The sequence below is a fragment of the Hippichthys cyanospilos genome, chromosome 2 (genome assembly GCF_059441005.1).
Source record: "Hippichthys cyanospilos isolate Australia breed blue-spotted pipefish chromosome 2, RoL_Hcya_1.0, whole genome shotgun sequence".
Classification (NCBI taxonomy): Eukaryota; Metazoa; Chordata; class Actinopteri; order Syngnathiformes; family Syngnathidae; genus Hippichthys; species Hippichthys cyanospilos.
This window is the reverse complement of record NC_142370.1, coordinates 35732231-35759753: the sequence shown is the minus strand read 5'-3', so window position 1 is coordinate 35759753 and position 27523 is coordinate 35732231. Positions and strand designations below refer to the sequence as shown.

The window sequence follows — 27523 nt, the reverse complement described above, 5'->3', positions numbered from 1 at the left end:
AATACTGTTAGGGTTTTAGGATAGGGTTAGGGTTTCAAACGGGTTTATTACTATTCATACAGCTTTAAGCTAGGGCTTAATACTGTTGTTACTGTTTTAAATTGGAGTTTCAAACTAAGTTTAGGTTATCAAACCAGGGTTTAATATGGTTGTTAAGAGTTTTAAACTAGGGTTTAATGCTGTTAGAGTTTTAAAATAGGTTTAAGGCTTCAAACTAGGATTTATTATTATTCATATGGGTTTAAACAATAGGGTATAATACTGTTAATGTTTTAGATTAAATTAGGGTTTCAAGCTAGAGTTTAATAATGGGGTTTTGAAGTAGGGTTAGGGTTTCAACCTAGGGTTTAATACTGTTATTGTTTTAAATTAGGGTTTCAAACTAGAGTTTAATACTGTTAGGGTTCATACGGTTTTAAACTAGGGTTTAATTCTATTATTGTTTTAAATTAGAGTTTCAAACTAGAGTTAGGGTTTAGGAAACAAGGGTTTAAAACTGGGTTTTAAACAGGTTTAATACTGGGTTTAAAACTGTTAGAGTTTTAAACAAAGGTTTAATAGTCTTGTTAGAATTTTAAAGTAGGCTTTCAAACTAGGTTTTAATACTGTTGTTGGAATTTTAAAGTAGGGTTTCAAACTAGGTTTAGGGTATCAAACCAGGGTTTAAAAGGGTTGTTAAGAGTTTTAAAGTAGGGTTTCAAACTAGGGTTTAATACTGTTAGGGTTTTAAAATAGGGTTAGGGTTTCAAACTAAGATTTATTGCTATTCCTATGGTTTTAAAGTAGGGTTTAATACTGTTATTGTTATTATAAAGGGTTTCAAACTAGAGTTAGGGTTTTGAGAAACAAGGGTTTAAAACTGTTGTTAGGGGTTCACACCAAGGTTTAATGCTGTTAAAATCTTAAAGTAGGGTTTCAAACTGGGGTTTAATACTGTTATTGTTTTAAATTAGGGTTTCAAACGAGTTTAATACTGTTAGGGTTTTGAAATAGGGTTAGAGTTTCAAACTGGGGTTCCAAAGTAGGGATCGTTACTACACATACGGTTTAAAATGTTGGTTTAATGTGGTTGTTAGAGTATTAAAGTAGGGTTTCAAACTAGGGTTTAATACTGGTAGGGTTTCAAAACAGGGTTTCAAACTAGAGTTTAATATTGTTAGGGTTTTGAAATAGGGTTAGGGTTTCAATCTAGGGTTTATTATTATTCATACGGTTTTAAACTAGGGTTTAATGCTGTTATTATTTTTTTAAATAAGGGTTTCAAACTAGAGTTAGGGTTTTAAGAAACAAGGGTTTAAAACTGTTGTTAGGAGTTTAAACTAATACTGTTATTGTTTTAAAATAGGGTTTCAAACGAGTTTAATGCTCTTAGGGTTTTGAAATAGGGTTAGGGTTTCAAACTAGGGTTTCAAAGTAGGGTTCGTTACTACACATACGGTTTTAAATGTTGGTTTAATGTGGTTGTTAGAGTATTAAAGTAGGGTTTCAAACTAGGGTTTAATACTGTTAGGGTTTCAAAACAGGGTTTCAAACTAGAGTTTAATACTGTTAGGGTTTTGAAATAGGGTTAGAGTTTCAATCTAGGGTTTATTATTATTCATACGGTTTTAAACTAGGGTTTAATGCTGTTATTTTTTTAAATAAGGGTTTCAAACTAGTGTTAGGGTTTTAAGAAACAAGGGTTTAAAACTGTTGTTAGGGGTTCAAACTAGGGTTTAATACTGCTATTGTTTTAAAATAGGGTTTCAAACGAGTTTAATGCTGTTAGGGTTTTGAAATAGGGTTAGGGTTTCAAACTGGGGTTTAATTTTTTTCATAGGGGTTCAAACTAGAGTTTAATAATGTTTGGGTTTCGAAATAGGGTTAGGGATTTCTATTCATACCGTCTAAAACTCTGGTTTAATACTGTTATTGTTTTAAGTTAGGGTTTCAAACTAGAGTTTAATACTGTTAGGGTTTTAAAATAGAGTTAGGATTTCAAAGTAGGGTTTGTTACCATTCATACGGTTTTAAACTAGGGTTTAATACTGTTATTGTTTTAAATTAAGGTTTCAAACTAGAGTCAGGGTTTTAAGAAACAAGGGTTTAAAACTGTTAGGGTTTTTAAACCAAGGTTTAATACTGTTGTTAGAATTTTAAAGTAGGGTTTCAAACTAGGTCTGGGGTATCAAACCAGGCTTTAATAGGGTTGTTAGAGTTTTTAAGTAGGAAGTCAAACTACGGTTTAATACTGGTAGGGTTTCAAACTAAGGTTTATTACTATTCATATGGTTTTAAAATAGGGTTTAATACTGTTATTGTTTTAAATTAGGTTTTCAAACGAGAATTTTATACTGTTAGGGTTTTAAAATAGGGTTAGGGTTTCAAACTAGGGTTTATTGTTATTCATACGGTTTTAAACTAGGCTTTGATGCTGTTATTTTTTTAAAATAAAGATTTCAAACTACAGTTAGGGTTTTAAGAAACAAAGGATTAAAACTTGTTTATAACTTGTCTAAACCTAACCCTAACCCGTAAGGGGTTTAAACCAAGGTTTAATACTGTTGTTAAAATCTTAAAGTAGGGTTTCAAACTAGGGTTTAATACTGTTATTGATTTAATATAGGGTTTCAAACGAGTTTAATGCTGTTAGGGTTTTGAAATAGGATTAGGGTTTCAAACTAGGGTTTATTGTTATTCATACGGTTTTAAACTAGGCTTTGATGCTGTTATTTTTTTAAAATAAAGATTTCAAACTACAGTTAGGGTTTTAAGAAACAAAGGATTAAAACTTGTTTATAACTTGTCTAAACCTAACCCTAACCCGTAAGGGGTTTAAACCAAGGTTTAATACTGTTGTTAAAATCTTAAAGTAGGGTTTCAAACTAGGGTTTAATACTGTTATTGATTTAATATAGGGTTTCAAACGAGTTTAATGCTGTTAGGGTTTTGAAATAGGATTAGGGTTTCAAACTAGGGTTTATTATTCATAGGGTTTCAAACGAGTTTAATGCTGTTAGGGTTTTGAAATAGGGTTAGGGTTTCAAACTAGGGTTTATTATTCATAGGGTTTCAAGCTAGAGTTTAATACTGTTAGGGTTTTGAAATAGGGTTAGGATTTCAATCAATTATTATTCATACGGTTTTAAACCAGGGTTTAATGCTGTTGTTATTTTCTTAAATAGGGGTTTGAAACTAGAGTTAGGGTTTTAAGTAATAAGGGTTTAAAACAGTTGTTAGGGGTCTAAACCAAGTTTTAATCCTGTTGTTAGAATCTTAAAGTAGGGTTTCAAACTAGGGCTTAATACTGATGGGGTTTTAAAATAGGGATAGGGTTTCAAACTAGGGTTTATTATTATTCACATGGCCTTAAACTAAGGTTTAATGCTGTTATTACTTGTTTAAATAAGGGTTTCAAACTAGAGTTAGGGTTTTAAGTAACAAGGGTTTGAAACTAGAGTTGGGGTTTTAAGTAATAAGGGTTTAAAACAGTTGTTAGGGGTCTAAACCAAGTTTTAATCCTGTTGTTAGAATCTCAAAGTAGGGTTTCAAACTAGGGCTTAATACTGATGGGGTTTTAAAATAGGGATAGGGTTTCAAACTAGGGTTTATTATTATTCACATGGCCTTAAACTAAGGTTTAATGCTGTTATTATTTGTTTAAATAAGGGTTTCAAACTAGAGTTAGGGTTTTAAGTAACAAGGGTTTGAAACTAGAGTTGGGGTTTTAAGTAATAAGGGTTTAAAACAGTTGTTAGGGGTCTAAACCAAGTTTTAATCCTGTTGTTAGAATCTCAAAGTAGGGTTTCAAACTAGGGCTTAATACTGATGGGGTTTTAAAATAGGGATAGGGTTTCAAACTAGGGTTTATTATTATTCACATGGCCTTAAACTAAGGTTTAATGCTGTTATTATTTGTTTAAATAAGGGTTTCAAACTAGAGTTAGGGTTTTAAGTAACAAGGGTTTGAAACTAGAGTTAGGGGTCTAAACCAAGGTTTAATACTGTTGTTAGAATCTTAAAGTAGGGTTTCAAACTAGGGTTTAATACTGCTTTTAGGGTTTTAAGTTAGGGTTTAATACCGTTGTTAGGGTTTTAAATGTGGGTTGGGGTATTAAACCTGGGTTAATATGGTTGTTTGAGTTTTAAAGTAGTGTTTCAAACTAGGGTTAGGTTTTAAATTAGGGTTTAATACTCTTGTTAGGGTTTTCCAAGGACCCTACATTGCAAACATTTGCGCAAACAAACCAAAAATCACTTCAGCCCTTTTCCAGAAACATATTCAGTTTGACAACAAGTATGTTTGTTACTTTTCACCTCTACCCAAGTTTAGATCATCACATTTGCACGCCAAACGGACGAATTGGTTGCTGCGCTGATGAGTCGTGAGTACCTTCACGATTGAATAATGATCAACGAATGAATAAGTCGTGTCCTTCCCCCGCACGAAACCCAACGGCGGCGCCAAAAAACAAAGACGAAGCTCAAGCGAGTCACAAATGTGTACGTTGAAAGGACGAGCTATCTAAAAGCCCCAAATGGAGCCCGCGTTGCCACCCGCCGGCATAGGCGATGCCCACTAGCTTGATTGAATATGATAGCGTTGAATGACTTTTGACTATTTAGCCTCCGAAACAAATAACGCTGCCCTTGCACCTTTCTAATTCTCTGAACGAGGCGCGCAGAAGAACGCAGACAAGTTCGGACACTCCCGCATCGCAAGCAAGGATAAAATCAAGAGAACAATTACAAAGACATAAATGCTCTTTTTAACCAGCAAAGTTTATTCATATATAACAACGGTATAAAGTGAATCCTTGGCTTGCAAAATAGGTGTGCTTCATATTTACAATAGGTACACAATAGCAAGATAAAGAAAAGAAAAAAAAGAGAACGAGTTTTTAAATACCTCAGTTTTCACAAAATAACAAGGACAGACAGCCAATATTAGCATTGCCATGAATTACTTTTCTACACAAGTCCAGTGTGCACAAAGATGTTTCTTGCTTTTTCGTTTTTTCCAAGGTCTCAACCGTCCTTTCCGCCTCGGGAGGAACGAAAGCTTTCGTTTGCCGCGCCCCGCGACGACTTCGAAAAAGCGTCTCGTCGTTGCGCGTGGAGAAAGACCGCTGCCCGAAAGACGCCCCCCCCCCCCCCCCCCAACCCCCCCGCAAACCAAAGGCAAGACTTTTTCCAACTCAACCGCGGCGCTCGTTTCCGCCAGCAGAGGGCCCTCTCCCTCTCCCTCTCCGTCGAACAACCTTTGCAAAACGACAGCATCCTTGCCCAAAAACGCCCTTCCAAGTAGCGTTCCAAGTAGCCCAAAATAAAAGAAAGCCAAATCCAAGCCAAAGACCTCGGGGGGAGGGACCGGGGCCAATCGAGCCCTTGGCGGAGGAGAGGGCGTTTGGGTCCCCTTCCGAAGCCCCGCCCCGCGAGGACGAGGAATGGCCCCGCCGCGCCCCGAGCTCGGGAAGACCTTGATCAAAAGGAAACGTTTCCTTTGGATTCGTGGCACACAGCGTTTGCGTTGAATATTTTTCATCCAAATTTCATACGTTGTGATCGCGCGGGCGTAACGACGGTAAGGCGTGCCGACGGCCCCCTTAATATTTACAAACAAATGCATCAAATCCGGCAATGTCGGTTTCCGGTATGACGCCGACGTTGTTTCCACGGCAACCTTCAGCCAAATCTTTGCGAGTTCGACCAATTACCGCCATTCCCCAAATGGAAGACGGGAGACGGGACTTTTTTTTTCCCCGAAAAGCGAGGCCAAAAGGACGGGAACTCAAAGATCGGATTTCACACCATTGGAGGAATATTCATCCGTCAACCACATAAGCAGAGTTTGGACGGGAGGTTCCTATATTTGGAGAATTACGGTAATACGCAAAGGCGGCGCGGCGGCAAGCCGAGCGCAAGCTCAAGTGCGCTCCTACCGGCGGGACGCGCCCATCGCCCGGCCCGCCCGGCCGCGGTCTCCTTCTGCCCGTTAGTCCGCCAAGTGGGATCAAAGAGCGGCTTCAAAGCGGGAGCGCGAGGAACCGTTTGGCAATCGGGAAGTAATGAAAGCGCTCCCCCCCAAAAATAAATCAATCGATGTCTGGGAAGCCTCTTCCGTTCGTCCTCCAGAGAGGGAGGGAAGACAAAAAGAACCTTCTCTACATTCACGTCGGCCAAATCGACAGCGCTACATTTCCGGACGGCCGCGCGGCTCCCGTACGCCGGCTTAGTGGCGCGACCCCCCCGAAGCGGGGAAGCCGATCCCGACGCCGCCGACCGATCCCGTTTCCGAGTCCCGGCAGGTAGAAAAATCAAATCTGAACGCGGCGGTCCAGCGTGGGCTCGGGCCCAAAGTTCCGTCGGACCGCGTCCCGCCAGACAGCGGCGATAAATAAATGGGTCCTCTTCGTCCTCAGCTCTCCAGGGACATGGCGGCGATGAGCTGTTCCACCTTGTGGGCCAACCTCTGCTTCCTGGCGTGGTCGTCCTGTTCCAAGGCGGCCGCGATCTGCTCGCAAACGGGAAGACAGCACAAACGCCTCCGAAGCATCAGTGGCGCGACGGCAACTTTCTTTCCGCTTTTTGCGTCGGGAAAGGGTTCGAGCGTCGGATTTAGACGAGCGCCGCCTTCGCTTCTCTCATCTCCGCCTCGTCGTCGAGAGGCCGCCAAACAAAGCTCTCGAATGTATACGGTCAGCCATCTTGTCGCCGCCGGCCGGAGAAACCTTTGGAATCATCCGACCGCCCGTTCGTCCGGACGTTAGCCGTATCCGTCCGGTCGCCGGTCACCCCGTCCGTCCGTCCGTCCGTCCGTCCGTCCGTCAGATAACTGCTGCCGTCCGTCCGTCCAGTCATCCGCCATAAGCATCCGTCCATCCATCCGCCATAAGCATCCGTGGAATCCATCCATCCGCCCATCTCAGCCGACCGGGCGGGTTAAACCTCAAGTGTCGGAGCCCTGGCCGGATGGCGGCGTCTCAATTTTTCATTTTCAGATCCGTACGTGGGATTTTGTTAAAAGTCGTCACCTCAACGTTCCGTCGCGACGGTCCGCTCAATCAATGGATTGCAGCGGCCGGAAAACGTAGCCCATATTTGAACGCGCGCCCGCAAAACATCAAGCGAAGCGATCGCCCAGAGCGAATGATGGGCGCAAAGGGAGGCGGCGTACGGGCAAGGAAGAGCCGGATAAAGCTTTCCACGTAAAGGTCGGGCTCCAAAGGAGGAGCTGACATTAGCGGCGGGGAACCTTGCCATAAACGCTCTCTTTTCTTTTTCCTTCCTTTTGCGCTTGCTGCCATCCGACGCCGCTTCGCCTCCGTAACGTCGTGTTGTTTGGATCGGCGAACGGACGGGACACCAAAGAGGGAAAGGAAAAATCGGCCCGGCGTACGAGGCGCGCCTTCAATCGGCGGCCTATTTTAAAAATGCGTTCGTATAGATGGCCACCTCGTTATGAGATTAGAAGCCCGGGCCGGCGGGCCGGCGGGCCGGCGGGCCGGCGGGCCAGCGGGCGAGCGCCTACCTCCTCGCTGTACTTGCTGATGTAGGAGTAGATCTCGTTCAGGGCGCTGAGCACGCTGAACTCGCCGGAGTGGAGCCTGGCCTGCTCCGCCAGGTAGGCGTTCATGTCCTGGTCGCTGATGGCCGGCAGTCGGCCGATGTCGGCGTAGTACCTGCGGGACGGCCCCGGCGGTCGGTCACGCGCGAGCGGCCAAGCCCGGGCCCGGGGATTCTCCCGGCTCACCTCTCCACCCAGCTCTTGTAGTTGGGGATATCTTTAGCGTAGAGCAGCTTATTGGACGGCGAGTCTTTGCCCAGGCGGTGCTCAGAAGTGGAGCAGGAGTCCATAAAGGTCTGAGCCACCACGGACAGGCAGGCGTCCGTGATGCTGCTCTTATGGATGTCGAACACGAACTGCGGGTTCTTGATCACGTTCACCCAGAAACGCAGCGGAAGGCTGGAGAAGGGACAAAGGGAAGGCGTCAGGGCGTTCCGGCGAATTTCGGAACGGCCGGATCGGCGCTCACCAGTTGCTCTTCCACGTGTGGCGCACGTCGGCGTCGTGTATCCCGTGCTTGTCGGCCTGCTCGTCCAGGAAGTCGAACATGTACTTGATGGCCGGCGGCAGCGCGCCGCCCCGGTGAACCGTGCCGAACAATGTCTCGAACAGGTCGTCCACAAATTTTTGCAGCGTCCCCTGCGAGGGCCGCGAGAGCAGCGCCGTCAGCCGTTCGCCTCCGAGCTATCCGTCCGTCGACGTCGAAACTGACATCGTTTGCCACGCGCGTCTATTCGAGTTTTTGAAGCACGCGCCGTCGGGGGTTTCGGCCATTCGTCTCTGCTATTTGCAGGCCGCGCGCTCGGGCCGCCGCCCCCGACTCTCGCCGGAGCCGTTCGGAACGAAGTTCGCCACCTCCGAATCCGAGACCGCGGCCCCCGGTCGGAAAAGGGCGGCCCGAGCGGAGGGGTATCTCGGGGTCTCGTTCGGAACGGGGCGACGCCGTTTTCGGCCGGGTCTCCGGTCGGGGTTTCGGGCTGCTCTCCCTCGGAGACGGGGTGAAAAGCTCGGGCGTGCGGGAGGGTGAAGTCCGGGCCCCCCGCGACCCGACCGCAAAACGGCGGCAGGAGACGGACGGACGCGTTTGGACTTTCGATAACGTCGGACCCCGCGGAGCTCCCCGACGAGCCCATGGCGCGAATCGACGACGGGCGCAAGCGTTCGCCGCTATATCCGGCTACCCGAAGAAGACCTCGAAAACCGCGGAAAACGGCCGGTGAAGGTAATCTTCTGAGAGCGGTAAAGAAAAAGCCCGCCGCTCGGACTGAGACTTAACGAGCGTAAAAACAGAAACTCGGCCCAATCGCTCACAAGAAATCAAATAAAAAGTCAGGCCGGATATTACTAGTGCAGCGAGAAGCCTGAAAAAAAGTGGGACAGTACTTTACGGACCCATGTCCCGAAGCAAATGTAAAAGGCAAAAAACGCTTTGAGCAAAAAGATAGGCACGCGCTCATTATTTCAAGTCTAGTGCACACGCTCCCCCACGTGATGGCAAACGGAACGCGGCCCGGGCTTGAAACGCAACGCGGCCCGGGCTCGACCTTTGCTCTCCCGCAAATAACGCCCGTGTCGTGTGTCACATCCGGATGTCAAAACCTGAAAATGAGAGCTGAACTGCTGAGCTCTCTTGAGATTGCGCGTTCATCTTTCGAAGTCCGCTCTAAATGACGAGAGCGGAACGGAATCCCGTCATTGTAATTGCGTGGCGTGAATTGGCCTCGCCGTACGTCCCGTCCCTCCGCCGCGGAGATTTCCCTAACCCCCGCGCGGCATTTTGTCCAATCGCGCGGCACGCATTTCATATCAAAGGGACGGCATCGAAAGAAAGCAGCGGGGAGCTGAAACCCCACCCGGACGATGACGACGCGTCAAAGTTCAACGCGGCATGAGCGCAGACGGAGATTTTTTTCCCCCTCATTTTCAACACGATTTATACCTGCACCCCTCAAAACAGACGGATTTCTTCCCCCATGTATCTGAGAACATGAACTCCGATGTGAAAAAAGAAATGCGATTGACAAGGAACGCGGCAGAATTGCGCGGGTGCAGACCTTCTCCGTTGTCCTCATGCGCGAGCCGGTAAAAGAATACTTTTCGTATATATAGCTTCTGGCAACGGGTGAACTCCGAGAAAGGCGTTCCGTCCCTTGACTCGAGCGGCGCCGGCATAACGGAGAAGAAAGCGAGGCGCAGGGGGTGCAGTAGATTTGCCAGGCCGGACTTTTCGAACGGGTCCGCGCCGCCAATCCGGCGATGCTTTTCCAAAGACCAAAAAACAAAGAAAACAATCCTACGTTTCGATGGCCTACTTTGGTAGCGAGCAGCCGGGTCAAGTAGATCTCGGACACCATCTTGCTGCCGCGGTCGCCTTCCTTTTGGTCCCCGTGCTCGTGGTTCTTGACCAGGTGCCACACCTTCACGCCGCTTTCCAGATCGGGCGTGATCATGGGAGCGCGGGAGCGCAGGCTGTCCGGACTGCCGGTGTAACGGAACGAAGAATCTGAGCCAAAGACGAAGGAAGGTCAAACCCGCTCTGCCTCAAGGTCAAAGGCGCCGGGGATAGCGCTAGAAATGTTTGCCGCGCGGATGGCGCACGGGCGCTTTTGACCGGCTCGAGGGTGAACCTGGCTGAAAAAAGAGATTTCGGAAGAAAAAGGTGCGGGCGTGGCCATTTCGGTACGGCAACGGCCACTCACCGTATCGGCTGATGGAGGAGCGCGATACGCTAGCCGAGGGCGGGATGTTGTACGACGACGTCTGTTTGGGCACCAGAGCCACCGCGCAACGGTCCGAGACCTGCCGGGCAGCAGAGAAGAAAAGCTTAGGGAAGGCCCGCGCCCACGATCCGAAGGCGCCGCCGGGGATGTCGCAACAGAGATGTGAAGTGGGACCGAGAGCGGCGCCTTTGTTTGCCGTCCTGAGACAAAGTCCGTGTATCCGGACGAAAAGGGAGGAAGGGGGGCCGGCTCAAAAACACGTCCGTTTTTGATAGCGTTTGGCCCCGAGCGAGATGGGAGCCCATCCCGGATGACTTTGGCCCAGGACCGAGCGACCGTCCCGAACGCTCCCCGCCATTACGGGGGTTGAAAATGAGAAAAAAACCATCGCCGAGAAACACCGACACGTGGAGAAAATTGGGCCGGTATTGAGTTACGCGGGGGTGGAAAATACAGTCCGAGTCTCCCCAAGCTCCTCGCTCGGCCTCCTTTCAGCCCGGACTCTAATGAAGCTACGGCGCCGAGCGCCCGTGCTATTACGGCGCTGATGAGTTCCCCGCGAGGGGCGTGAAATAGCTTCTGTGCTACGCTTCCCTTCATCTGCGCCGGCGCTTGCCCGACACGCGGGCGGCGGCGGAGATGGGTCCTTGCGATAGAGGAAATGATCGAAGGCGCCTTCGGGGATAATCCGCCGCCAAGCGATAGCGGCAAGGTGCGCCAGGATGGTGCGGGGCCCGCCTGCGATAAGGCCTTCCGTCCCACTGCGGGGATGGCGCCCGGCTGTCGGTATTTATCTTTGGTTCCCTCACCCCTTCGACCTCGGACCGAGACCGTCCCCCGCGGAGTATCCCCCGCCCTCCGATCGGTGAACACGCGACCTTTCGCTTCCAACGGAGGGACTGGCAAATTCTGAATTCCCGCCGATCCGACGACGGTATGACCTCGTTATCGTGGCCTCGGGGAGGGTTTTTCTTCGGGAGTCCAGACATTCAACCCCGGCCGCTGCTGTAGCTTCCATTTTGTGCGCCTTATAATGCGGTGAGCCCTATAAGCGCAAAGTCTTAAAATAGGCCATTCATTGAAGGTCTGCGTACAACGCAAAATACAGTAATAAAGTTGATCTGATGGCATTTCCTTCAGCGCAGGTCCATTTAGCGGCAACCCCAGCCGCCGCCGTAGCTTCTATTGTACGCGTCTTCTAATGGGGTGCGCTCCACATATGAAAAGCGTTTTAAAACAGGCCGTTCATTCAACCTCATAACCCGGCCCGCCTTACAGCGCAGAAAATACGGCCCACGCTCTTCGTTTCAGTAGGGGCTTAAGATGGTGAGGCGGATGCAAATATATGCATTTATGCTTTCGCCGTCGGTGCGCGGCAGCCGGGAAGGTGTGCAAATCCGGGTTATGTAAACCAATAGCCGGAGGGAGAGAAGGAGGCAGGGGGGCTTCCCGGGACGCCGACGCGTGAATTTTAATACCCGGTACCGGGGAGAAGAAGAACATTAGCAAATAGTCAAAGTGCTACTCCGTGTCCCGGAGTTTCAAATCCGTTTTTTCCCATCAATTTGCTCCACTACGCCGCTCGCTAACGTCGGCGGAATTACGGCGGGCGTTTGGCCTCCTTTACGACCGATGGGGCCAACGCAATAAATAACAGGAGGGCGTAGCGCGGGGGCCATTATGCCGTGGAAACAATAAAGCGGCGGGGCTTCATCAAGGATTAAAGCTCTGCGGGGAACCATCCGGGGAGAGCGGGAACGAGGGCTTCTTTCCAAAGCGCCGCTTTTACACGCGAGGGAGGGGGGAAAAAAACACTCACGGACTCACGTTTCTCCCGACCGGGTATTAACCGACGCGGGACCGGTCAAAGTGCGCATAGAGCCAGCCCGAGGCCGCTTTTCTTCAACGGCGCGGCGCGGCGAGGCGCGGCGAGGCGAGGCGAGGCGAGGCGAGGCGAGGCGAGAGCTCCGTTTCGGTCGGGCGCGGGAAAGGCGGCCAACGCTGACCTGGTAGTGCAAGAGCGTGTTGAGTCGCTTCCAGTCGCACTCGATCTTGGTGGTGATGTCCTCGTCCTGCAGCACCACGCGGGCCATCCGGCCCTGCCGCCACTCTGCACGCACGCCAGAGGCGCGTTGGCAATTCCCGAGCCGCGCCGCCGCGGCTCCCCGCGGACGGGGGCAATTAGGCCGGATACGTACCGAGGTCCATGTCCGCCGCCCGCGGGCGCTGGGAGTAGGGCGTGTTCTTGTAGACGGCGTCCAGGATCTTCTCTTTCACTTGGGTGACGGTGTCGCAATTGAGCACTTTTACCGGAATCTCCGGACTGTTCTCGTTGTCCGGGTTCACGCAATTGAGGATCTGGATGGAGCGGCGGGCAAAACGATTGGACCGGCGAGTGGAGGGATTCGCTTCGCTTCTACAAGGGCCCGCCAAAAAGTCACGCTCCTCCAAAAACGCTTTCTTCTTACGTTCGCACAATAAGCACTTTAGCTTTTCATTGCTTGATTTTTGTTGACAAAGAGACGTCGAATAAACAAAATTGCGACGTTCTCAAGGTTTTTAATTCAATTCAAGGCGCTTGTTTTCCGTCTTTCAAAGTGTCCTTTTGAAAATAGGGTACACGTACTTTCAAAGTCTCCTCAAATTTCGGCCAGATTAACCCCCGGGGAAATTCGGAGCCAAACGGGGCTTTAGATGTTTTCCATGCGTGATAGCGAAGGAAAAGCAGGCGGAAAAAAAACCACTGGGAGGCTGATATGTATCGCACAGACTGTCGACGCGCTTTCGATACGCGGTGAACGCTTGCAAACAGGAGGCCGGACCCCGCAAATTTAGCCAACGTCAGCCTCATTTACTGCCATTAAAATGACAAATATCGTCAGTTTTGGACGTTGAAAAGCTGACGTTTTATCATGCGTTTCCCCCACACAACAGAAATGTTTGTGTTGGGACCCCAAAACCAGCGGGGGGCACTAGCGGACAACTTGTGACATTTGCAAGCCTTCCAATGACTCCCAAAACGCAACTCCCGTAAAGCGCTCCGGACGCCCCACCCGCGGTGGTTGACGAAAGGCTCGGATAGCGTTTCGAGGGCTTGAGCGTAAAACTAGATTTACATTTGACGTTTTGACCCTTTCGGTCAGCCCGAGTCGGGCAACGGTAAGGCCGGGTTAGCGAAAGATCCGCAGACACCCAAGACTACTGTGGGCTCATCAAGCGCGGGCCGTGACGTCGATCCCTGAGCTCAATGTGTTTTTAAGGAGCGGCCGAAAAAAAACAAAACAAATGCTTGCGCGAACGCGTTTTGCGCAGGTGACCTACCAGTGTTTTGTACTCAATCTGCTGGCGGATGAGCTTGTCCTCGCTCAGAGAGTAGCGGGCTTCTCCGGTGATGGCGTCGATGGGCCCTTTCTCCATCTGCTGCTTGATGGCGCAGTAAAGCATGAAGAGGGGCTCGCCGGCGCACTCCTGCCCACGCGCATTAAGGGGGCGCGTCAACGCGTATTCATATCAACACTCTCTCTATATATGTGTGTACCTGATTTCATAAGGTGACAGCGTTATTCCCAAAAACAATCGCAAAAGTCTTTAATCCATGTGATGTGGTAATAACTTATTTGTTGAAAATGTAAGCACTTTGAAAAAGTTTAACGTTATCGAATCGCACCTCGCGATGAGCAAGTACAACGACCTCATTTTCTCCCCGCCAAGCAAAAATTCATTTGACAAGTGCGAAAGATTATACGGATCCTTTTGGTTCAATTGAAATGAAACGGGGATCGCAGCCATACCGCCGAATGAAGGGATGAGATCAAATAATAAGAGAAAAACGTTGGTCTTATACAGTCCAATGACATGCGACGCTATGTATGCTAGACGCTTCGCAAGTCCATCTTCAGAAAAGGCTTTAGGAAGGAGTTGGGCACTCCCGTTGCGTTGCCCAGCCGCCGCGGGCCCTTAACTCACGGCTGTCAAAAAGACGCGCGGTACGCGCGCTTAGCGAAAACAATTCAAACTCCGCACCATCTCCAGCCGTACGCGTACGAACTGTTAACTCTTACAGAAAAACTGTTTTCACGTCCCCTGGAAGGGAAAGACTGTTGCCGTGTTTTGGATGCTACGAAAAACCGATATTTGCGTCAAAGTCACCGTCGCCGAGAAAACATTTTGTCCAAAATAGCTCGGCGTCGCTCCGATGACCCATTTTCAAACGGTCGCGAATAAACAACGGAACGAGGTGGAATCTTTTTCGAGCTAAAGAACGGAATCCGGTTTTGGCGCGGCACCGACGTCGACGTATCGCACCGTCAAATATTGCGCCGGCCTCCAAAGATGCCTCAAAATCGGAGGTTGCCTTTTCGCTTATCGCCGAAAGAGTTGAAAGACGCTTTTCGACAGCCGCGTCACGCCGTCGTTTCCTTCCGCGCGGTTCTAGCGCGATAGCTAAGTGGTCGCGCGCCGTGGAGTTTTCATGCGCGGTCGCCGTCCGGGTGAAATTTCAGCTCCCCGGTGTCTTCCCGTTAAAGGATAGGGCGGAACGAGGGCCGGTCTGCCGGCTCGGCGCGTGTGCGTGCGGGTGCGTGAGAGAGAGTGGGATCCAAACGGACCTTCAGAAACCTGTGTAGAAGGAAGGCGAACCAGTTGGTGAGCATCTTCTCGGCGACCGACTCGGTTCTGCCGTGACGGAGGTGCGGGCGGGGAACAAAAGAGAGACGGTCAGAACTTAATTCACGCCAAGGTGGCGCCCGAGCCTCGGGGCCGCTCGCCGTTGTTATTTTCGCGCTTGTGGCGGAGCCGCCCGGGAGCCGCCCGGGAGCCGCCCGGGAGCCGCCCGGGAGCCGCCCAGTCGCGGCTAGCTAGCGCCCGGCCGCTGTCAAAACGCTCTTTGGTTTGGTTTGGTTATACGCTGTAAGGATTTTGGTTGCCTTTCGATGAAGGAATTTAGGTTGAATAATTAAATTCTAAGTACGCGCTTTTAAACTCGCGATCGGTCTCGGCATCGACGAAAAGAGCCTTTGATGGTCTTTAGCGCAGCTCCATCTAGTGGATGTAGAACACAAGCCCAGCCACTGTAGCTTCTATTCTATGCGCCTCATAATCCTATGCGCGTCCTATACGGTACTTTTAAATGATGGGGTGGGGGTGCTCGCTTTGTTCTTCACCTTCTTCCCATCCCCCTCTTGCCACTTTCATTAAAGAACGTCGGGTTTGCGGGCGGCGCGTGCGAGTGGAGGCTCTTGGAACGGCAGCGCTGAGGATATTCCCTCACTCAAAGTAATAAAAAAAAAAAAAACCCTCTCGCAATTAATAACATTGTTCTCCATTGCTCTGCATGGGCGGCAAACCTCATTACAAAAATGCTGAGGAGAAAAAAAAAGAACGCGAGATTTAAAGGACTCTGGGTGATTGAAGCGGCGCTGTGCGCTCCCATTAAAATAACATTACGCCGGATCAAAGGGGGGAAAGGCTCGGGGTAGAATTTTCTCTCCTGCCACGTGATTCACGCGCGCTCGCAGTAAAAACAGCAAAAGGATTCTGTAGGAGACACAATTTACTGTGCAAATAAAGTCATTTGGCGACATTCTTTTCCCGTTTTGAGCCTTTTTCTTCCGTCTCTTTCTGGCGTCATATCTAAGTGGCGCACAGCAAGCTCAATTTAGGGAAACGTACACGCGCAAAACAGTCCAAAAGAAGAAAGGATCGCTCGCGTAAATGATTCCGGGATCGCCGGAAGCGTCCAATCAAAACGTCCAACTCCCGGGTCCCAAAAAGGTCGCTCCCCGTGCTCGTCACCAACACGGCAAGGCAAACCGGCCAAGGGTTTGGGAGCGCTTCTTCATGATCCTTTATACCACGTACTTGGCTTGTTATGCATTTTGGGGGGCTTGCAAAGAATTAGAAATGACAAATGGATCGGCTGAGTAGAAGTGCCGGCGTGTTTAGTGGCAGTTCATCCTAAATCCGGCGTGTAAAAACGTTATTAAAGCGGAAGGCAGGGAACGAGAAGCGCTCCGTATGTTTTCTTGCGCTCCGTATGTTTTCTTGCGCTCCGTATGTTTTCTTGCGCTCCGCTTTTCTTCCCGGACGTACTTTGGAAGGTTTCGCTTTTATCTTCATGACTTTGAAATTAGAGTAAGCGCCTGCATGCTTTTGCTTGGGTCCAATGTTAAAAAAACAAACAAAAAAATGGGGCTTCATTACCCCCATCATTTAAATGAAGGTGAATTATTTCTGCCCGGGCCTCAGCGGAAGCGATGGCGTTTTGCTCTCCTCCCGCTCGCCACCCCCTTCTCTCCGTTACTTGCCGTACTGGCGTCGTGCGCCGTCTTGCTTTTTGTCTGTCGCGGTGGCCTCTCGCACTCCACAAAAGCGGCGGCGGCGGCGCCGGCGGCGGCGGCGGCGGCGGCGTTGGGACGAGGCTCCGGCGACGTACCTGCGCAGCAGCAGCTTGGGGTGGTTCTTGCTCTCCAGGTTGCGGTCGATGAGGTCGGACAGAAGGTGCTTGAGGACGTCGGTGGCGTACTCCAGCCGTCCCTGCAAGGCCGTCATGATGAGCGAGGCCACGTTGCCGCGGTCCCTCATGGAGAAGGAGCGCTGCGTCTCCAGCGTTCGGATGAAGGTGAGCAGGAAGACTTTATTGTTGATCAGCTGACCAAACAGCTTCAGGGCCTTCTCCACGTTCTGCTGGCCGTTTCCCGACACCTGCGGAGACGGGACAAGGGTAGGTTTCCCCGCCGCGTTGCCTGCGCGCACACATACTCTATCTATCTCTTTGGGTGCCGGGATCCTAACCTTCGACCTGACCTTGAGGTTTTTTTTCTTTTTTGGTCCCGAAGCACCAGGCCTACTCCGGTTTCATCCCGCGCAGGCACTCATTGTTCTCGCGGCGAGTAACCGAGAAGTTCTTAATCAATTATTGAGCGGGGTCTATCAAAAAATAAGGCGCCCCCATCCGGCGGCCGCGCGCCAACTAACGTGCGCCAGTAAGACGATCCTGAGCCGGAAGATTGGAGCGCGCGCCGCGGCGGCGCTTCCGACAAATATGAAATCCTCCGTTTCCGGTCGCTCGGGTATTCAGCTTAACCCTAACGTTCTGCGCGAGTGTTTCATTTGAATTCGGTCCCTTCACCCTCGCGCGACGCAAACTCGTTTTTGCCGGAAGGGCGCCGAATTTTAAATTGCCATCGGATGTACTCGCCAATGCGTTTGGCGAAAAGACAAACGCGAAGCATTTTTCCCAGCACGGCGTGGGATTTTTACACACACACGTTGGAAAATTCTTATCGTCTTCCGCCCCTTACCTCCAGCTCCCTGAGGACGGGATGATCCTCGATGCCCGGGAAGAGCACCCTCATGGCGTAGGTTCTGTAGTCCAGATGCGGGATGCCGGCCCGATCCAGGTCGCTGGTGAGCTCGTTGATGTCGGTCTGCAGCTCGGCAAAGGCTTTTGGTTTCAAGGGGGAGGGAAAGATGGAGACGGCCGTCAGAGGGAAGGCGGGGAACAAGTACCCTCTGATCCCCGAGCGGCGAATGCGGGGACGGCTCTTATCTCGGTTCAAGCCCGAGGTGGAGAAAGTCAACCTTTCCAGCCTCGTACGACCCCCCTTCCTTTTTTTTTCTTTTCTTAGCCGGTAAATTGGCCCCGGCGGCGCGCGGATCATCTCGGCGCGGGGCCGCAGGTGAGCCCGGGCTAATTGGCCCCATCCCGACTTGTGTCTGGCCCCGCCGCCCTCGGGGACGCCCCCTTCGTTCTCCCCCGACCGAAATCTATCCCGGGAGCCCCCGCGTCGTCCGCTCGTCCGATCCCTCGTCCCGATCGCTCATCCCGATCCGGGCCGCGGGCGAGCGCGCCGCCACTTTTAAGGACCTGAACCTTCATCTTCCGCCTTTCGGAGTTGGCCGGAAACCGCGGGGAGGGACGATTACGCGGAGAAACCGGAGCCGACGCGGCCCGCAAAGTACCAACGTGGGGCGTTTCCCATGACGGGGCCGTCCACCGACCTTCTTTGCACTCCAGGGCCACTCGGGACTCCAGGTTGTCCATTTGCATCTGGAGACGTTTGAGAGTGAGGTCGTTCTCGCGGGATTTTCGTTTGTAGGCGATCAGGACCAGGATGACGACGATGAGGAGCAGGCCCCCGCCGGCGGCGATGCCGACGATGGCCGGGAGGGTCAGCAGACTGTCGGACGTGATGCGCACGGCGCCGGGCGAGACGCGGAGGCCGCCGACTTGAACCTGCGGACAAACGCCGGCACGATGAAGATCTGTCCAGTCAGAGCCACGTCCGTCCGTCCGAGTACTTTTGCGTAGCTCTTCTCAAACCTTATTTCTTTGATTTGTACTTTTTCGTTTCAAATGAAGGCATGACGGGATACGAAGCGATGTATTGCTGAACATCATTTGTCCTGTGAGTGGCTGTCAGAACTGGCTATTGTCTCATCCTGAGGGGCGGGAACATTCATATGGAAAACACGGTTCATTCGGCACGCCGACTGTTAAAAGGAACGCAGGGCGGGCGCTCCGCCTCTAATATAGTGCCAAATCCCCACAAACGTCAATCTTGCGCAAACACGCGCAGCCGCAACAGAATGAAGTTTGACGGTCGAATGCAAGTTCTTGCAGCGGATTACACAAGGTTGTGGCGACCGGGAGCGCACTCACACCACGCCGGCTCTTTTAAGCGCTTTCCCTCGGCCGGACGGGCAACGGCGAGGACATGAATAATAGAGTTTGAAATTAGAATGCAAATAAAACCCCCTACGGGGATGGGGGGGGGGGCACTGACCATGACTTTGTATTGTCCGGTGAGGTTGGGCGGCTCACATAGCAGCTGGCTCTCCGACACGGTCACGGAGCAGGGGGTCTCCCCGATCAGCACCGTGTAGTTGAGCTTCACCCCTCCCGAGGCCGGGGGAAGCAGGTTTCTGCCCTGCGGGGACGGGACCGCCTCACAGTTGACAAAACACCCCAAACTTTCAAGGGTTTGACCAATGCCAAAGATTTTGCGAAATCCTCCCTCGCTCAAGTTCTTGCGCGCGACCGAGATGAAACAAAACACATTTGAAGCGGCGACAATCGCACGCGCTTATATGATGCCGTGACTCCGTCCGTGTGGGGTGACGAGCCGCGGTTCGGTTTCGGGCGAAAGCGCCTTCGCTCGCTGCTCGACAGGCTCGAGTATTAACAGGCTGTTGGATCGCTTCACGCTCAATGTTAGGACTGAGCGTGTGAGCGTTGTCGGAGCGGCGGTCCCTTGGAGAAAAAAAAACACACACAAAAACACAAAGCGCCGAAGCCGCAAAATGTGAAGCGCACAGCGGCGAGGAAACACTATGTTGAAATTCAAATGCCGCAAATCGGATGAATTACGCCCGATGGAGACGAATAACCAAAGAAAAACAAAAAAAGGCCTCGGCGCCTGAGCATTTTCATACCTTGAGAATGATGGGGGAGCCCGGCTTCTGCTCCAGGACCCCGGAGGCGCTGAGGGGCTCAAAGTAAGGGTTGGGGTAATAGAGGAGATTGGTATTGTTGTAAACCAGCAGCGCCCGCACGTTGTTGAAGATGAAGCCAAACTCGTCGGCGTGTTTCACACTGTCCGAACCCGGACGGGGGTCCTCGGCCAGCGCGGGAGCCCAACAGCTCATGCTGGTGGCATTTAACCCTTTACACACCTGGAGGGGACCACACGCGCAAATGTCAAAGGTGCGGCCTCAAAAAGTCAGCGTCAAATTCACCATTTCGTTCCGCCCCTCTAGAAAACAACGACAACGCACTGTATTTTTCCAACAGTAAAACACATTTAATCACGGTGGATTCCTCCTGTACCAAATGACCGTCTTCATATAGAAAAGGGACACATTATTGCGGCGCGGCGCGGTAATGTGCCGCGCGCGTCGTCGGACGCCGGTCTTTGCGGGCCGAGATGAATCCGGGTCGATTTGGACATTCGGAAAGAGCGAGGAAGACGGAGACCGCCGGCATATTCGGCATATCGGAGGATGAGCCGCGGCTCTTTTATTACTTCTCTCCGGTTCGCCCGGATGAGAGAGCCGTCTCCCGTCTATCCTCGGTGGGGGAGGGAGGCCACGATTGATTGCTGGTTTTTTTGCTTTCATTCCCGGGCTGCTCCCTCTCTCTGGGGAAGAAACTTAATTAGAGGCAAATATCACCAAAGCTGCCGAACGCAAGCAAATACCGCGCCTCCTACCAGTCGGGTGAGCGCGCGCCGAGACGCGGCCGGTCGCCGAGACGCGGCCGGTCGCCGAGACGCGGCCGGTCGCCGAGACGCGGCCGGTCGCCGAGACGCGGCCGGTCGCCGAGACGGATGGCGCGTTTTGGTGCGTAGTCGACAGTGCGGGGCTTTCGCGTTGTCGGGAGCAATTGTCTTTGCGTGTAGACCATGGAACGCGCGGGTCCAGGAAGTCAACTGAGATGCCGACGAGGATGCCGGGGGTCCAGCAAACCCCGCCGGGACTCGGGACACACGTCTTCCGACCGGGACTGTCCCGGGTGAACACGTCGGGACCACTCCGGACCTCTCTGTTTCACAATCCTACAAAATCCTCTCCCAAGGTCCGCTACCGAGATGACTATCTGGAACATCGAACTGTCAAAAATGACTACTGCCGGTATTTTCCTCTCCGTTTTCTTATCGCGGCACATACAGAACCCTGTCGGGACTAAAAGCAGCTGTTATCGTTTTTATTTTTTTCCCGGCTGTGGAAATTGGAACGGAAGGTGACGAGCAATCGAACGCCGGCTAAGTGGGCCGCAGGAGGATTTGATCAATTCGGCTGTAGGCCGGGACTATCGGCGGCTGTCGATCATCCCGCTGACAAACCTCCGCACGCTAAATGTCCTGGAATATTAGCATAGGACGTTCTTTTGAGTCCTTGCGGCGAAACACGATCCGCTGAGCACATGACACGCCGCTTCACAATTTCCCGATGACAAGATGGTAGTTTGTCGGAAGGGCCCGGCTCCAACACGGGGGCTCATTGGGCAAAAGGAAGCCCGTTCGGACTCTCGTGCTAGGAACGCAAATTCCATGGTACTTATCGACCTGCTTCCAAAACAATGGCTCGCTGGACTTCTTCCCCCGGAGGATGAGGAGTTCTCAAGATATGGCAATCTTTCCTCACCCCGCTATCAGGTGGCCTTAAGACTGTTGCTTGGACTGGACTGGACTGGCAGCTCAAGAGCCCTCTTATACATCCACAGACTTTAAAACAAACACTCACCCACTTTTCCTAATCTTCCCACACGCGACGGGACGGCGCTGCGAATGCGCTGCGAATGCGCTGCGAATGCGCTGCGAATGCGCTGGGACTGCGCTGGGAATGCGCTGGGACTGCGCTGGGACCGGCTGCTCCAGCTGCTCCCCCCTTTTCTTCTCCTCACGTAACAAGTTTCACGCTATTACAATTGCATCAATTGTATCTCGGACGGTCGGAGCTCGTTAAGTCAAAAATCCGTCGCCTCCTACCGCAGGTAACGACAATAAAGGACGGCTAATCTGCGCCTCGCCAAATTGTGAGCGCACAACACGGTCCTCATGGCCACGCGGAGAGGGAAGCTTCGCGTCGCTCCGTCTCGATAAAGCGGAACGGGGTGAAAAAAAACGGAAAGGCGGTTTCGTCGGTTGGCGTAAAACGGAGCCTTCGCGTATCACCGACTAACCGAAAGGCCTGCGGCCGGCCGGGCCGGCGGAGAGAAAGGAGCGGAGGACGTATGGGATACGGTCTCGCGGAGGCGTGTGTGGGATGGAGGTCAAAGTGTCGGAGGTCATCCGGAGGCCGGCGTCCAAGATGGCCGGCCTTGCGCGATTTCCGTTACTCCTACGCTACCAATTGAGAAAAGTGGCACGAAATCCAAAGCTTCCCGCACGCCACACAAGCCAAAGAACCTTTGGCATACTCCCCCGTCGTCCCGTCAGCATGATTGAAAGCAAGTCAGCCGGTCTTATTCCAAATCTCAGCCGTCTCCCGATTGGATGCAAGGAAACGCGCTCGTGCAAAGTACAGAAATTTCACGCAAACGCCCCATAACCATCCTTCCCGATGCTGCCACAACGGGCAGCATAAACGTCCGGCAGCGGCGCCGCCGTCCGACACCGGAGCCGCCGCCGTTCGACGAAGCGCTCGTCGATGGCGCCGGCGATGCGCGGCGGCGCAACGGAACATCGGTAAGAACGTAGAAGCCTCGCCGTTTAATAGAAATTCATTCCCCGCGTCTGCGATAAAGTCGAGCGGGAAGAGACGAAGAAATCTCTTTGGAGGCCGAGCGAAGCGGCCGGCGCCCGCCGGGACGAATCAACGGCATTTTCAAAGGCCGCGTTTCCCAATATAAAACGGAACGCTTGTAATGGACGCGGCCTTCCGCGTCCACGCGCGGGCCATCGGAAAGACTGGGGTCTGCTCCTCGGCGCTAAACGAGCAACGCGCGTGAGGCTAATTTTAGACCGCGGGCGGCAGCGCGTAGCCGGACTACAGATGCGGAAAGGCTTTTGCTCCCCGCCTTCTACTTGTGGTCTTGAGACGCTGTAAAGGATGGAACAAAGGCTTTCCTTGTTTGGATGTTCAAATAAACGTGACCGGAGCGTATTTTGATGGCAACCTAGGGTACGAGTAACGCGCACCCACAATCCTGAATCGGTTCTTCTTAAGTCACCGGTTCTGAAAACTTGGCTCAACCTTTATGAAGGTCGTCCGCCCGTCCGTATGTCTACTCGACTGCCCGTCCGGCCAGAAGAAATTATGCGGCGGGCCGGACGTGGCCCCCGGGCCTGGAGTTTGACACCGGCGCTACAAACTAATATGTATCAAGAGTTACAGATGCTCCACCGCGCATGTAAATGAAGGCCGGCACCCGGCCGTAATCCACGGCGCAGTTCCAGCCTCCCTATTTTCCCCCGGCCCAGCAACCTTCTCGTCTTTGTCCGGGGAGCGCTAAGAACAAATCCCATCCCCTAATTAAAAAAAGGCCCGCGGGACACAGGCTCCAACGCAATTTGGAACGATTTCCCGGTGCCGGGATTTTCATGATATGAGGCGTCTTTATGCTGACCGGCGCCTTCCCGCCGCGCTTAATCTTCCGTCGGAAGCCATTAGGAGTCCCCTCGACCCCGATCACGCGCGCTTCCGGCACCCCCGCCCCAACGCCTTTGCCACCCTAATATCATGGAGTGCGTAAACAAGCGGCTGGCGTGCTGGCGCCGTTTTCCAAAGTAACATCACGCGGCACTGGATGGAGTTCTTTGCTTTATTTGCGCTCAAAAGAAAGAAGTAGCAATTCCCCAAATATAAGACGCAGCCTTATTTTGGGGTATGATACCCAACAGACAGAATAAATATCATCTTTAATAAACTCTTTGTATTTTCTTGAGTTCATATTAGTGAATTTGCTGTTTGTGTATGAGATCTCCCACATTGGCAGTTTAAGCGAAGGGGCCCGGAGCGCCGGCTTTGGCTCCAGTTTGTTTGAGCCTAAATAAGCTGCATCGGCGTTTCGCCGGGTTCGCGCTGGCGCGCGTATGCCGAAAGACGGCAATTCCTAAAGGAGTCGAACCAAACACCTTTCCGTCTTCCCTACCCGCCGCGCACGGCTCCGCGCTCCCGACCCGATCGGCCGGAGACGTCGCAACCTCCCGGTTTCGGTAACGTTCCCGCGCGTGAACAAAGACGGCCTCGGACGGCGCTTCCGTTATTGAAAAGAACGACCCCGGCTAACACCCGCTGAGAAAAACAGCCGGCTTGTCCCGTTGCGCTAAGTGTGGCCAGTAAGCGCAGGGCCCAGATGAAAAGGCGTATCTGGAAACCCGGCTTGCGCGGCTGACGGATCGCTCCTCCTTGAGGAGCGGAATGAAAAGAAAAGTTGGCCTTTATGAGACGCGCCCATACCTCTCGGCCTTCATTTCGGGGAAAGGAAAAGTCCGTCTTACATTTGGCAGGACAGTAGCGAGTCAAAGCGGCAACTTACGTTGACCGACTCTTTGCCGGCGTACTTGATCCGGATCCTGGGCTCCTGAACCGCATCCAGGTTGGTGCCGGTCACCGTCAAGGGTGTGTGGCCGCTGGGGAAAAATCACAAACGCTTAGCGGATGCTCACTTAACTTATTTGCCGAGTGAAAACGAACGGAAAAAAAAGAAGCTTACTTGGAACCAAGAGCATTATTTTCCTTTAAGCAAATTTTCATCGATTGGCGGTCACTTTTATATACAAGCTATCACGAACGTCAGGACACATAACCGTAAAAACACGTCCTTGCGATTGAACGCGTGACTTAGTAGCGCATCTCAGGCCTGCATCGGATGAGAGAGTGAGCGCGCGCTGCGGCCGCTCCGTCACACCCAAACTAATTGAAAGAGAAGTCATCCAAAGCGCGCTATTGACTTGGGCTGGCTAACGAGCGTCCGCTGATGAAAACGTGAACGATAGCATAAGCCGCAGGTCCGTCGTGATGCCTGCATAAATCTAGATATATTTTTTTTACCTGACAATGCTCCACTCGGGTTCGACGCGCACCACGGCGGGATCCTCGATGTAGTTGAAGGTGAGACTCTCGCCGATTCGCGAGCGGTCCACGCCCACGGCGATCCGGACCGGGCCGACGCCGGACAGGGAGGGGGCGGAGCAGCACACGATCTCCGTCATGGTTCGACTTCAAGCGTTAAGGACAAAAGACAGCGATCTCAAATTTGCCGCACGGATTACATCTGATAAAAAGTGGGAACACGCCGAGGGGCCCCGAAGTACGGGCCGCGGGCCGTTCGTGGCCCACCGTCCATTTTAAAGAGTCGCTCCCTCGGCATATCCCCCGAATAACATCCGCTGATTTCTCGGGGCTCACTCACACGGGCAAACGATTCTTGACAATTCCAAACACGCCGAAGAGGAATCGGGTGCGTCCAAGCATGTTTTGAGGAATGAGGGAGGAAACCGGAGCACACTCAGGCCCGGGGAGAACATGCAAACTCCACGCAGACTCCTTGAGACATCGGGGCCGACTACTCATTTGATGACATTTCGGACAACGTCTGGCTCGGCGCGATCCGGGCCCGCGCGGCGGAAACGCGCAGCGGAAAATCGAGGCGACGCATTGGACTTAAAGCGTCACCCGCGGGGACAAAAAGGCCATTTTCTAGTCACAGCTTTGACAAAGTCAGTCTTGTGGATCGTTCCGGATGTCAGCGACAGTTTGTGATGGGATTTGGGGGTGTTGCGCAATAGTTGGTGCTGAGTTCATATAGCAATGAGTAAAGCTGACATTTCCACAATAATAATAAAGCATCTTCTCAAACATTGAGGTGATGCCGGGGGGCGGTAGGTTTAGGGTCAGCGTGTCTCATAAAAAGTAGCATAACCCCAAAGAGCAAAGCTATTTTTCTACTTTGTGACCATTTTCCACAAAATGTTGCTTGACAGTTTTGATTTGGTCATGGCAAGGAACTTGATCAAATTCTCATGAGCGGCTTGGCCTCGTGACCTTACCCATGGAAAAGGAGCCATTAAAAGGATCCATCGCATCCAAACCAGCATGTTTGACTGTACCGTATCCACTTTTCCGCTCCATCGGGCCAATCGTCAATCGATGCCCTAATTTAACGCCGTTTTCATAGTTAGGGCACACCGCATTATAAGGCACATAGAACAGAAGCTACGGTACGCGAATGGCTGCTTACGCATTCACTAGATGGAGCTGCGCTAAAGGGAATGCCAACAAAACAATCAAAAACCCGAACCGACGTGACCTCAGTCAATGAAAAATCCCAGAGTGGCGCTCACCTGAAAAACTCGCACGTCTGGTTTCCAAAGCGCACGCTGACGGCGCTGCCGGCGCCGAGGTTCTCCCCGCTGATTGTGACTTTGGTGCCGCCGGACTCCGGACCTCTGCTAGGCGACACGCCTGTAATCGTGGGCGTCTAGCAAAAGGCAGGAAAATGGGCCGAATGATGAGCGAGCGTCGGCGCCCCGCGGCCTTTGAAACATACCGCAAAGGAGTAGAGCTGGTTGGATCGAGCTCTGAGTTCGGCTTTGCATTCGCCCACGCAAAGCCGGACCGGACCGGGCCGGCTGTCCGGAGGGGCGGCGTCCATCTCGCAAACGATTCTGCGGTGAAAAAAAATCAAAGTGAGGAAAAAACCTTTGCGAATAATGGCGACAAAGTCAAACGTTGGACAGTGGCGGCGTACCACCTCGTAAGCCATTACCGTACTTCCCCGAGTACGTCGACCTCCCTGATGACTTGACCCCCCCCAATTCAATTTGGGTGAATTTGAGGTCCATGACCCCCGGTCTAGAGAGCCCGTGCGTTTACGCGAGCCGCCGACGGTTTATGTCCAGCCTCGGTCTTGGTCCTGCATTTGAATTGAATAATGACGTCCGTAGATTGACGCGCCGTCAGACGGCGACGCGGTTGGCTCCAAACCGGGTGGGCTATTCCATTTAGAAGGCGGTCATTCGCGGAGGTGCCCGCGCGTGTCTTTCCAATGTTTATTGTACATGGTTTAATCATGTACTAATCAAAACGGAGACGGAGCGGAGCACGAGGGCCATGACGGAGCCCGAGCTTTTCCCCGGGGTGGAAATAGAAGGGCCGGGGCATTATTATTTTTCCGTTTGATGTCGGGCAAGGACCAACGCCCTAACTCTCGCGTCCCCTGGATGTAAACGTCATCGGAACAGTATAACGATATTAGGCGGGGTTTCTCACGAATTCGACCCCTCGCGACGTAACATTGAGGCGTCCGAGAAAGAGGCGAGAGGAACTCACTGTTCGGCGATAATGTAGCCGTCCGGCACGGGAGCGCAGCTCACTCCCGCCACCTCCACGTTGCCCACCACATCGGAGAAGTCCAGACCCAGGTTGCTGCCACGGATGGTCACTCGCGTGCCTCCTTCGGGGGGACCGGCCACCGGGGTCACCTTTGGAGCGCGCAAATCGGGCTTTAAAATGCTGACCTTTGGATCTGTCATCGAGGAATGGCGCGCCCCTGCTTGCGTGATAACCAAGCGGTGGTGAAATGTTGCACTTTGACATGTTGTCGCCACCTGAGTGAAATTTCAGCTCCCCGGCGCCTTCTGTCGACGCCAAAATACCGCACGGGGTTCATCACTGACATGACCGTCATAAAGGCATCTTCTGCTCACAGAAACACTGGCCTACATTTATAATCTAAATTTGAATACTGCATTTGTCCCATGAAATTGTATTCATTTACTCCCAAGTCTCTTCATTTTGTAGTGTTTCTTCT

At 51.9% G+C, this 27523-nt stretch overlaps 1 protein-coding gene across 3 annotated transcripts in view; it reads right to left on the bottom strand.

Moving 5' to 3' along the window:
- Window positions 1–4743: 4743 nt before the first annotated feature.
- plxna2 (plexin A2) overlaps window positions 4744–27523 on the bottom strand; it is a 130310-nt gene continuing 107530 nt past the window's right edge. For all 3 annotated transcript variants that reach the window (XM_088407633.1, XM_088407630.1, XM_088407631.1), the window contains exons 13-32: window positions 27043–27194; window positions 26261–26378; window positions 26055–26191; window positions 24763–24930; window positions 24248–24341; window positions 19702–19941; window positions 19053–19196; window positions 18268–18502; window positions 17568–17710; window positions 16700–16968; window positions 14874–14940; window positions 13588–13734; window positions 12465–12624; window positions 12273–12376; window positions 10246–10345; window positions 9859–10049; window positions 8016–8185; window positions 7733–7945; window positions 7511–7661; window positions 4744–6493 (exon numbers count right to left, since the gene is read on the bottom strand). In XM_088407633.1, coding sequence (XP_088263759.1) covers window positions 6398–6493; window positions 7511–7661; window positions 7733–7945; window positions 8016–8185; window positions 9859–10049; window positions 10246–10345; window positions 12273–12376; window positions 12465–12624; window positions 13588–13734; window positions 14874–14940; window positions 16700–16968; window positions 17568–17710; window positions 18268–18502; window positions 19053–19196; window positions 19702–19941; window positions 24248–24341; window positions 24763–24930; window positions 26055–26191; window positions 26261–26378; window positions 27043–27194 — 3099 coding nt within the window. In that variant the 3' untranslated portion in view covers window positions 4744–6397. The remainder of the gene's footprint in view (window positions 6494–7510; window positions 7662–7732; window positions 7946–8015; window positions 8186–9858; window positions 10050–10245; window positions 10346–12272; window positions 12377–12464; window positions 12625–13587; window positions 13735–14873; window positions 14941–16699; window positions 16969–17567; window positions 17711–18267; window positions 18503–19052; window positions 19197–19701; window positions 19942–24247; window positions 24342–24762; window positions 24931–26054; window positions 26192–26260; window positions 26379–27042; window positions 27195–27523) is intronic.